General features: G+C 41.0%; 1 protein-coding gene across 2 annotated transcripts in view; it reads right to left on the bottom strand.

Annotated features, from left to right (window-relative positions):
• The window catches only part of CFAP46 (cilia and flagella associated protein 46), a 328,406-nt gene that overhangs the window by 208,119 nt on the left and 108,111 nt on the right, over positions 1–12,176 (bottom strand). For both annotated transcript variants that reach the window (XM_077455243.1, XM_077455242.1), the window contains one exon: positions 3,190–3,321. In XM_077455243.1, coding sequence (XP_077311369.1) covers positions 3,190–3,321 — 132 coding nt within the window. The remainder of the gene's footprint in view (positions 1–3,189; positions 3,322–12,176) is intronic.

The following is a 12,176-nucleotide window of genomic DNA, read 5'->3' as shown; positions in this document are numbered from 1 at the left end:
ATTCCACTAGCAAGCCTAAGCCCTCAATGGACTCCAAGATAAGAGTTTTATGGTGAGGACAAAATCCGATTATCTCTTTCTCAAATATTAAGGCACACAGAATGTCTTTCACCTTTGAAGCATCAAAAAGTATTCCAAAAAGGGGAGGGCACACACTAAACAATTGGCTACAGGTCCAAGAAAAATACTGAAAACTGTGGAACAACCTGCACCTCAGAGAGTCACCTGAAGGATCATAAACCCAAGTTGGCATCAAATGGTGCCTATGCATACACCTGGCAGAACTTGCTTGCTGGATGTTGAAAAGTCCAAAAACCACTCACAGGTCTACAAGAGTGTGCCATGACGGAAAGAGTGAAACACGATCCTTTGGGTTGATCTAGGATGACAAAAAAGGGAATCCCATTCTTTCTGAAAGCAGCAAATAGACTCTCATTGTCCAAACCACAAACCACATCCAGACAGAAGAAGGGAAATTTCCTTTTGGTGAATGAAAGCTGGACAGAAGGAGAGAAGAATGATGCTCTGGTTGAAATTCAAGGCAGAAAACCATCATAGACCAGAAGAAAGTTCTAGGCATCAACACCTACTACTACACCTCCCTGTGAAAAAGCAAAAATGGGTCCTTGCAAGATAAAGCTGCCAATTCAGACACTTTGCTCACAGAAGTGATGGCTAAACCTTGTGGGTGAGAATAGACAAAAGACTGTCCCTAATGGGTTTAAATTGAAGTTTCTGAACACAAATATAACTAGATTAAGATCTCACAGAGCCACAGGGACACAAATAAGGGGAACCACATGGGAAACACCCTGTACAAAGGTCTTAAATCGGTGAATGAGAGGCCAGTGACCTCTGAAACAAGATAGAAAAGACACAAAACTGCCCCTAATAGTGCTGTAAGCCAAATGCAGATTCAGACCTAGCTGTAGGAAAGTAAACTTCCTAACTGTTAACATTGTAGGAATCACTGTTTCAGAGATGCCTGTTTCTCAGGACCTGGACTTCAACAGTCATGTCATTAAAGTCAGCGACTGTGAAGCAGGATGGTAAATCAGTCCATGAGACAGAACGCCCTGATGAACTGGTAGAGCCTAGAGCACATCATTCAGAAGTCTTACCAGGTCTCAGTACACATCTGCCTGGGCCAATCCATAGCAATGAGGATTCCCAGAATGCCCTCCATCTCAATCCTGTGAAGCAGAGGTGTATTAAGAAAGATACCCTAGGAGGTTTGAACAGACCTCTTTTTACCAAAATCCTCTTCAAATGGGTACTAGGCTAATAAGCACTTGTGAAATAAACATCTATAAACATCTTGTCAGTGGACGCAATAGGAAGGCCTTTGCGGTCTTCAGGGCTCCAAAGGATCCGAGACTCGGAATAGCACTAGTAAAAATAAAAGGCTGATTCTCTACTGGCGTGCACCATATCAATAAAAGCCAAAGTGGTTTCTTCTAATTTAGGAACAATGGCAGGAGACAAACTCTTTGAATTTAAGCTTAACCGATAAAGACTGGGGAGACTCAGATAAAAACATAATTCCATGAAGCAAGCAGCACCGGAGTCATTAGTAGAGTGTGAGCAGGGGGCACTTTGTTACAGCAGGACTGCTCCAGGTAAGATGCATGGCCTCAGGTACTCACAAAACCCCAACAGCATGTAGCAGGTGAGCGCCAGAGATTACTGGAGTGACTGTAGGTGGGCAGCACTAACGTTCCAATGATCAAAGTTCCTTGCGGCCCTTTGCAAAGCTCGAGCAGCAGTGGGGAGATGCTTCCTTGACACTGTATGGCATGGAGCGCTCAAGGTCATAGTCTCAATCTGCAGTGTTCACTGCCGCAGCATCAATCCTTTCCATAGTGCTCAGTCCCATAGAAATAACCCCTTCCACAGTGGAAACTGGCAGAAGTGGTAAAATGTAAACGTGTCCAGTGACCTACATATTTGTGGTAAATCCTGATCCTCAGTCTGATGGCTCACTCAAAAAGTGAGTCTTCAGAGACAGAGCAAGCACTGAGGCAATACCAGCAGCTCTTAACCTGGAAATCTCTCTGCAGCTTATTTTTACCAGAACGGAGTCTGAAAAGCAATTTACATGGAACTTACAAGTAACTTCCTAGCGCAACAACATCCAGTCCACCTAGGTACAGCACTCCAAAAGTCAATCTGAGGGCTGTCATGTTGGGTAGCTGCAATTGCAGAGATCGGCTCTAGCAGCAGTGCAGGGTATAGTCTTCATTGAAGAAAAATTGACACTAGTAAAAAAAGGTCTTTAACATATCAGAGCTGAATAAAAGATGTCCATCCTGCTAGTAAAAAAAACTCAGGCATGCTAGTAGTAGGAGGGGTTATCCTGGGCTGACCTACAATTTTTGACAGTGTCCAAGTGGCTATATAACCCAGAAGTGAACTATTGCCTATGTCTTTCAAAGGATGAGAAGCAAAATAATTCAAAAAATGGCAAAAACTGTGTTAAAAAAAGGTAACTGTTTCGACCACAGTAACTTATGAAATTAAATTTCACCCTGTTATGGCTTAGATCTACTTTAAAGCCTAATTCCAGACACAATGGGGTTGATTTACTAAAACTTGAGATTGCAAAATCTTGTGCAACTGTGCATGGTAGCCAATCAGCTTCTAACTTCAGCTTGTTCAATTAAGCTTTGACAAAAAAAACCTGGAAGCTGATTGGTTCCTATGCAGAGCTGCCATACTGCAATAGCTTTTGCATTTTCTAGTTTTATTAAATCAACCCTAATGTTTTATTTCATTTTGTAAATAACATAGTGAGGTTAGAGCTTGTTTTGTTTTGTTTTTTTGTGTTCTTACTGGGGAGATTTCAGATTTCACCTCACTTCCTGTCTGGGCAGGAAGTGATGAGAAGTCTCTCCAAACAGGATATAGAAAAACAGAAAAACAAAACAAACAAACAAAAAACATTGTGAGGAAAGACTTGAACTTCTGAAAGTTTTAGGCCGATATAGACAGTTTTTTCTTAGCTTTTTTTTTTATAAAAAAAAAAATCTTGAACCATTTACTGTGGACTGTTCTTCTATGCATTTCACCATTTAATATGCCTATTTATTTGTGTAATAAAAGCTATATATTTTTTACTTTACTTTACTGCTTTGATATGCCAAATATTAAATTAAAACATATTTTTCCTATTATGGGATTAAAACGTACCTTGCACTTGTTTCGAAGGCTTTTATGGCAGACAGACGCAAGTGTTTCTTCCCAGCCAAGTTCTCCATTATGCTCTGGCCCTGGATGCAGGCAGCAACGCTTAACATCTCACATCCCAACTTAGAACTGTGCCTAGAAGAGTGCCCAGCAATTTCCTAATTATTTATTGAAGCACACACTGGCATTGTAATGTTTACAATCACACTTTAGTATTCTTCTGCACAACAGGAATAGCTATAAAATACCAATAAGCATTTACTCAACTGTTAATATACTTAGTCTAAATGTGGAAAAAATAAAGGATTTAAAATGTACTGGCAATAACTGGTGCCGCTTCTATGATGTAGGAAATTGCACATAACCAACAAGTACAAAGCCGTTAAGAAACCACAAGCTCCAGCATTTACTTGCAGACATTTTCAGGCCTAGAATTCTGGGGCTTTCAAACAGAGGATCAGAGGTTACCCATACATAATATAGTTACATAGTTGTAAGGTAAGTACTCCTGCGCTAAAAGGAATTTATAGTATATTCAAACGATAGGTGCTGCATCCACCGTAAGGACCAAACTCGTGTCCAAATATGTGTATAGTTATAAAAAAAGGGGGAATGGTGTTGCACTCCTTACAGAATATTATATATATTTTTCTTTTATATATAATAAATTATTAAAATATTTGACTGTACTTAAAACTAGCAAACATTCATCAGTGTCACCAATAAAGTGCAAAAGTGCAGATGAAATAATATCCTGAATTAAATGGCGTATACGTTAAAAGAGACATAATATTTTTCTATTGTGCAAAAAACATATTTAAAAATAAATGTAAAACATATATCAAGCATGTGCAATAATGCATAAAAAATATAGTGTAACTGCAAGTGATTTCAGAACTGTGCAACATACACAAAAGGTGAATAGTTCATAAAGTGACTTGTTTTAACAAAGAGAAACTTAAATTATATATATATATATATATATATATATATATAAACATATATATATATATATATATATATATATATATATATATATATAAACAAATAAATAAATAAAGTACTTTTAACAGACTGAGTGTAACGAGTCTTTAGTGCAGTATTGGACGTTATTTCTTAGTCCAATGTGCAACAATAGTGCAGGTGTGCAAGTGTTTCACAGGAACGCTGTGTGCTGCTATCTTGACATTTAGTGATACTGTGCCTTTAAGTGCAAAAAATAAATCTTCAGTGTCACTGACACCCGTGGTTGTAATGAATGATTACCTTACTGCTGTAAGGTAAACAGCATGTAGCGAGATTTTTTGGGGGGAAGAGGTCCCTTCGGATTGATCCTTTCCTAGGCGTTCATACAATTTATGGAGTGAAGCCAGGGGGGAGGATGGTCCTTTCCTTTTTCTCTCTTTCCACTAGGCGTTTAAATGTCTTGGATCACTCAGATCATTTAGGTGCTCAATATATCAAAAAAGATGAAAAGAGGCCCACCATGGTGTAGTATTTTTGAAAGAGGGTATACAATTTTATTTAAATATGATCATAAAAACTCACATTTTTTCTTACGTAAGCAGAACAGTGTAAAAACGAGCGCCGAGCTCGTGTCTGGGCGTCTATTCCGGTGTCTGATTTGCCTCTGGTCTCCTACGCGTTACGTCACAGCACATGTGACTTCGACTGGGATGAGGCTTATGGGCAATGTAGTGTATTTAAATAGGCTCAGCTAATTCCGTCTTTTAGTGGCCATTTTCTTGTGGATCGTGTATAGACCAATGGGGCGGCCATTTTCCTGTAGACTATATATAAACCAATAGAACAGCCATTTCTTTGTGGTTCATATTATGGACTACGATCGCGGCCATTTTCTTGTATATTTCGCATTCATGCAAGTATGTTTAATTGCAATGCCAGGAGAGTTCCGGTCTGGATGTCTATCAGTAGTATCGGTGTCAGCAGAGTGTGTTACGCTGTCAGTAGAAAAGAACAACAAAACAACATAGCCGCAATAGTAATTTATAGTGAGTAGAATATGTTAGACTGTGTAGCCAAATTATGTTATTTCCGAGCACGGCATGTTATATGAATGATATTACAAATTTTGATAATATTCTCAGAAGGGTGTCAGGGACCGCAATAATCAAAAAATTTGTTTTTGATAAAAAATATATATAATAAAATAAATGTATATTATTATCATAATTAGAATCAACGTTCATATTCGTGTTTATATAGATATATTTACACCTATATGTATATACACAAGTATACAGGTATATATGCATAGAAATACCTAAACTCAAAGGTTCCAAATATATAGATGTTGGAAAAAAAAATTATTACGAATATTTAAAAATTATTATAAAATATTAGAAATATTAAATGTTTAAAAATTTTAAAAATTCATTTATTAATTTAAGAAATTAAAAAATATATATAAAAATTTATATTTATATAAACAGACTCCGGAAGAGACGTTCAGGCAGGGGGAGGGCATGAACAATAAATAAAAACAAATAATCATATTAGATATTAATATCGAGAACATTTAGAGAATAACTTAAAAATCATTAATAAAGCAGTTGAGGTCAAATTCTATATTTAACGCACGAGGGGTAAGTGTATCAAGAGTAAAAATCCATTTTGATTCCATCTGGCTGAGGGTCCTAACCTTGTGTCCCCCTCGCCAATGTTTTTTGTACGGCTCAATACCCCAGAATTTTAAGTGTGTGGGGTCCTTCCTGTGATGTGTTGTGAAGTGTTTAGAAACACTGTGCTTATCAAGGACTTTTATAATATTTTGTATGTGTTCCTTAATCCTTATTCTTAGTTACATAGTTACAGTTAAGTTGAATAAAGACACCAGTCCATCCAATTCAACCTGTGGTATGTGTATGTGAGTTTATGCCAATATTAAATCCAATATCCCTGTATGTTGTGATCGTTAGGATGCCCATCTAAAAGTTTTTTGAAACGAGCGACACTCCCTCCTGATACCACTGTGGAAAGGAGTTCCAAATCCTCACCACTCTGACAGTAAAGAACCGTCTACACAGTTTAACCACTTCCAGACCTCCTGCAGACGTTATACGTTGATATTTTGACATTAAATACCAGGGCTATGGCGATCCACCTTATATATGAAAACTTTTGTGGGTTCTAAGTAATTTTCTAGCAAAAAAATACTGATTTTAACTTGTAAACAACAAATGTCAGAAACAGGCTTGGCCCTCGTAAAGGTTTGTTTAAAAAATAAAATAAAAAATAACAAACATGTCATACTTACGTGCTCTGTGCAAGGGTTTTGCACAGAGCAGCCCTGATCCTCCTCTTCTGGGGTGCCCAAGTGGTACTCCTGGTCCCTCCTCTTTATCGAGTGCCCCCACGAAGAGCTGCTTTCCATGGGGACACCCATGCAGGTGTGCTCACGAGTCCTTCTGCTGCATCCATTGACACAGACAGCAGGACTCAGCCCTGCCCCAAATGTCACTGGATTTGATTGACAGCAGTGGGAGCCAATGGATCTTGCTGCTATCAATCTATCCAACGAGGACAGAAACAGAGGCTGGAACGAATAAGTTCAGGTAAGAAAGGGGAGGGGGGCAGCTGCAGCACAGAGGAGTTTTTCACTCTTAATGCACTCTGAAAAACCTCAAGACTTTACAACCCCTTTAAAGTGGTAGTAAAGTCATTTTCTTTAAGTTTAACCTACAGGTATGTCTATAATAAGGCTTACCTGTAGGTAAAAAAAAAATCTCCTAAACCTATATGGTTTAGGAGATATTACCCTCGAAATGCACCGCTGAGCATGCTCACAGGTGATTCTGGGCTGAAAGTTCGGCGGACGCCGGACCCTGCCGGAAAGAAATCTCCCACGCGCAGTGACGATATCGCGGCTGTCCACATAAGCAATCAAACAAATCAGATTCCAACCTCCTCACCATGGCCAAGACCAAAGAGCTATCCAAGGATGTCAGGGACAAGATTGTAGACCTATACAAGCCTCGAATGGGCTGCAACACCATCGCCAAGCAGCTTAGTGGGAGGCTGACAACAGTTGGTGCAATTATTCATAAATGGAAGAAACACAAAATAAATGTCAATCTCCCTCGATCTGGGGCTCCATGCAACATCTTACCTCATGGAGTTTCACTGATTATGTGAACAATGAGGAATCAACCCAAAACTACACGGGAGAATCTTGCCAATGATCTCAAGGCAACTGGGACCATAGTCACCAAGAAAACAATTGGTAACACGCTATGCCATGAAGGACTAAAATCCTGCAGTGCCCGCAAGGTCCCCCTGCTCAAAGCACATGTAGAGGCCCATCTGAAGTTTGCTAATTAACATATGAATGATTCAGAGGAGAACTGGGTGAAAGTGTTGTGGTTAGATTAAACCAAAATCGAGCTCTTGGGCATCAACTCAACTCGCCGTATTTGGAGGAGGAGGAATGTTGCTTATGACCCCAAGAACACCATCCCCACCGACAAACATGGAGGTTTAAACATTATGCTTTGGGGTGTTTTTCTGCTAAGAGGACAGGAAAACTTCCCCGAATCAAAGGGATGATGGACGGGGCCATGTACCATCAAATCTTGGGTGAGAACCTCCTTCCCTCAGCCAGGGCATTGAAAATGGGTAGTGGATCCAGCATGACAATGACCCAAAACACACGGCCAAGGCAATGAAGGAGTGGCTCAAGAAAAAACACATTAAGGTCCTGGAGTGGCCTAGCCAGTCTGCAGACCTTAATCCCATAGAAAGTATGTGGAGTGAGCTGAAGGTTTGAGTTACCAAACGTCGGCCTCAAAACCTTAATGACTTGGAGAGGATCTGCAAAGAAGAGAGGGACAAAATCCCTCCTGGGATGTGTGCAAACCTGGTGGCCAACTACAAGAAATGTCTGACCTCTAATTGCCAACATGGGTTTTAGCACCAAGTACTAAGTCATGTTTTGCAAAGGGTTCAAATAATTATTTCGCTCATTAAAATACAAATCAATTTATAACTTTTTTGAAATGCATTTTCTGGATTGTTTTCTTGTTATTTTGTCTCTCACTGTTAAAATAAACCTACCATTAAAATTATGTACTGATCATTTCTTTGTCAGTGGGCAAATGTACAAAATCAGCAGGGGATCAAATACTTTTTTCCCACTCACTGTATCTGGAAGAAACCCATGCAAGCACACGGTGAACATGCAAACTCCATGCAGATAGTGGCCTGATTGGGAGTCGATTTGGGGACCCCAATGTTGCAAGTAAAAAAGTGCTAACCACTAATCTGTCCCATGTTACCAGGTCACATCACTGGCAGGATCAATGAGTATTTTTTGCACTTATTCATCAGATATAACAAAACACTTTTGCTAGTATATTTAACAGACAAAAAAAGGGCAAATAGGAAAATGTAATTGTTAGACGTTTAAATACCAATGTAAGAAAGTCTAATTACCGTATGTATCGGTGTATAACATACACATTCATTTTAAGTGGGAAGGTTTTTTTGCCCATCTTCACCCTTACAAGTGCCATCAATGCAGCCTCATCAGGCCACTTCAATGCAGGCTCACCATTGCCATCAATGCAGCAGCCCCACCATTGCCATCAATGCAGCAGCCCCACCATTGCCATCAATGGAGCAGCCTCACCATTGCCATCAATGCAGCAGCCTCACCATTGCCATCAATGCAGCAGCCCCACCATTGCCATCAATGCAGCAGCCCCACCATTGCCATCAATGCAGCAGCCTCACCATTGCCATCAATGCAACAGCCCCACCATTGCCATCAATGCAGCAGCCCCACCATTGCCGTCAATGCAGCAGTCCCACCATTGCCGTCAATGCAGCAGTCCCACCATTGCCGTCAATGCAGCAGTCCCACCATTGCCGTCAATGCAGCAGCCTCGCCATTGAAATCAATGCAGCAGCCTCGCCATTGCCATCAATGCAGCAGCCTCACCATTGCCATCAATGCAGCAGCCTTACCATTGCCATCAATGCAGCAGCCCCACCATTGCCGTCAATGCAGCAGCCCCACCATTACCGTCAATGCAGCAGCCTCACCATTGCCGTCAATGCAACAGCCCCACCATTGCCGTCAATGCAGCAGCCCCACCATTGCCGTCAATGCAGCAGTCCCACCATTGCCATCAATGCAGCAGCTTCGCCATTGCCATCAATGCAGCAGCCTTACCATTGTCATCAATGCAGCAGCCTCACCGTTGCCATCAATGCAGCAGCCTTACCATTGCCATCAATGCAGCAGCCCCACCATTGCCGTCAATGCAGCAGCCCCACCATTACCGTCAATGCAGCAGCCTCACCATTGCCGTCAATGCAGCACCTTCACCATTGCCATCAATGCAGCAGCTTCACCACTGTCATCAATGCAGCAGCTTCACCATTGCCATCAATGCAGCAGCTTCGCCATTGCCATCAATGCAGCAGCCTTACCATTGTCATCAATGCAGCAGCCTCACCGTTGTCATCAATGCAGCAGCCCCACCATTGCCATCAATGCAGCAGCTTCACCATTGCCATCAATGCAGCAGCCTCACCATTGCCATCAATGCAGCAGCCCCACCATTGCCATCAATGCAGCAGCCTCTCCATTGCCATCAATGCAGCAGCCTCACCATTGCCATCAATGCAGTAGCCTCTCCATTGCCATCAATGCAGCAGATTCACCATTTCCATCAATGCAGCAGCCTCACCATTGCCATCAATGCAGCCTGATCGATGCCCATCTGCAGCCTAGAGGGGACAGGGAGGGGGGCAGAACGAGCGCTGACAGATTACACACAGTGAGAATCTCCTATGATAGACAGAACAGTGGTCTAACGGCAGCCCAGGAGATGGAACTTCCTATTACAGAGCCAAGTAAACAGGAGATTCTCACTGTATGTAATCTGATGGCGCTCGCCCCGCCCCCTTCCGAGACAGCTAAAATTGAAGTATTGGTGTATAACACGCACACGCTATTTGCACCCGATTTTCATGGTGAAAAAGTGAGTGTTACACGCCAATAAATACAGTATGTATTCATCACTAGACACAAGGCTCTAGTTTTTTTTTAATACACAAATAGAACTTTGTGATCTTAAATGCAAGTTTAACACTACTACTTATATTATTATTATTATTATTATTATTATTATTAATACAGCTATGGAGTGGCATAGATATAGGATTGTGCAATAATATATTTGGGCAGCAGATGTCAGTGTTGCCTTTCAGTTGGGCTCAGCTCATAAATGATGGTGACAGTAAGGTAATGGACCACTTTGTAACACGGGTCTAAAATACAGCCTTGCTGCAGACAGCCCTTTTGTAAGCACTCAATTCACTGTAAATCAAAAAAGTCTCTGTAAATTTTATATTACCCAATAAAAGTTGCTAAACAAAAATAAAGACAGGAAGATTCTGTATGTTTACCACCAAAGCCAGTAAGACAGAAGAATAACAAAAAGTATATAAAATAGATATTAACAAAGATATCAGATTGCTATTTATTTAGAAAATAACATAATAAATTAACATTATAGAAAAACGTAAAAAGTCAGCCACAGCACACAATACTGAAGATGTAAAATGATCCATGCATGGAGATGACAGCATTATCCATTTTGTCTATGTCCTTAGTTAAAGTATGAAGGAAAATATGGGGAAAGCTTTTCTTGACCCCATCTAAAAATGCTAGTTGCCTGGCTGTTATACTGACCAACTGTTTTTTAGTGCTTTCTGAGACACATTAAGCATGCCGTTCAGGAGAGTTAATGATGTGTCAGAGGTTCCTATCTGCATACTTACACTGAGTCATTGACTTACTATATGCCCCGTACACGATCGGATATTGATCGGACATTCCGACAACAAAATCCATGGATTTTTTCCAACGGATGTTGGCGGTCTTGCATACACACGGTGACAGAAAGTTGGTCGGAAATTGTGAACGTCAAGAACGTGGTGACGTAGAACGCGGGCCGAGAAAAATGAAGTTCAATAGCCAGTACGGCTCTTCTGCTTGATTCCGAGCACGCGTGGAACTTTGTGCGTCCGAATTTTGTACACACGGATTTTGTTGTCGGAAAATTTGAGAACCAGATATCAAATTTTGAGTGAAGGAAATTCCAATGGAAAATGCCAACACACGGTCGGAATTTCCGTTAAAAAGCTCCCATCGAACATTTTATGTCAGAAAATCAGACCGTGTGTACGGGGCATAAGAGTGCTGAAGCAAGACTCAGCCAAGCAGCACACATTTTCAGAACAAAAAGGAACGTCTTCACAGGTTTCATTTATAGAGCATTGTTTTTCTGAACAAGGTTCTATTGCTCAGTGATCATAAATAACAGTAAATGGTCATATTCTGAACAAAAACAATATTACTATTAATGCAGTGGTGTCAGCTAAAGCTGAAGTTTATTACGCTTATAGTTAAAGTGGGGGCCCCCTAAAAAAAAAAAAATTAAAAGTCAGCAGCTACAAATACTGCAGCTGCTGACTTTTAATAATCGGACACTTACCTGTCCCAGGGTCCAGCGGTGCGGGGAAATGAAGCCCCCCCTCGTTTCCCGCTCCGCTCGCGGCGCCGTCATTCTTACTGTGGGCACCCGGCTGTGGCTTCACCGCCGGGCATCCACTGCGCATGCGCGAGCAGCACAGGGTGCCGTGATACGCCGCGCACAGTCATTTGGGACACGTGACAGGTTCCAGATGACTGTGCGGCGCGAGGGGAAGTGATGTCACCAGCCAGGGCAAGGAAGAAGGCAGACTACGAGGGACCCCCTAGCAACAGGAATTAAGAGGTGAGTAAAACATTTTTTTTTCCAATTATCTATTTATTTGTTTAAGAATTTTAAACTATTTTTTTTTTTTGGTGGCAACACCACTTTAACCTTACTTGGCCAACCCTTCGCCTTTTGAACATACTTATAAAGTTTTTCTGTTTTTATTTCATAACTCATTGTATACCCAGCAGCATAATTACT

This window comes from Lithobates pipiens, unplaced genomic scaffold (assembly GCF_037356315.1).
Source record: "Lithobates pipiens isolate NorthernLeopardFrog02 unplaced genomic scaffold, aLitPip1_a1.2 Scaffold_25, whole genome shotgun sequence".
NCBI lineage: Eukaryota > Metazoa > Chordata > Amphibia > Anura > Ranidae > Lithobates > Lithobates pipiens.
Note: the sequence above shows the minus strand (reverse complement) of the source record. Positions and strands in the feature narration are given on the sequence as shown.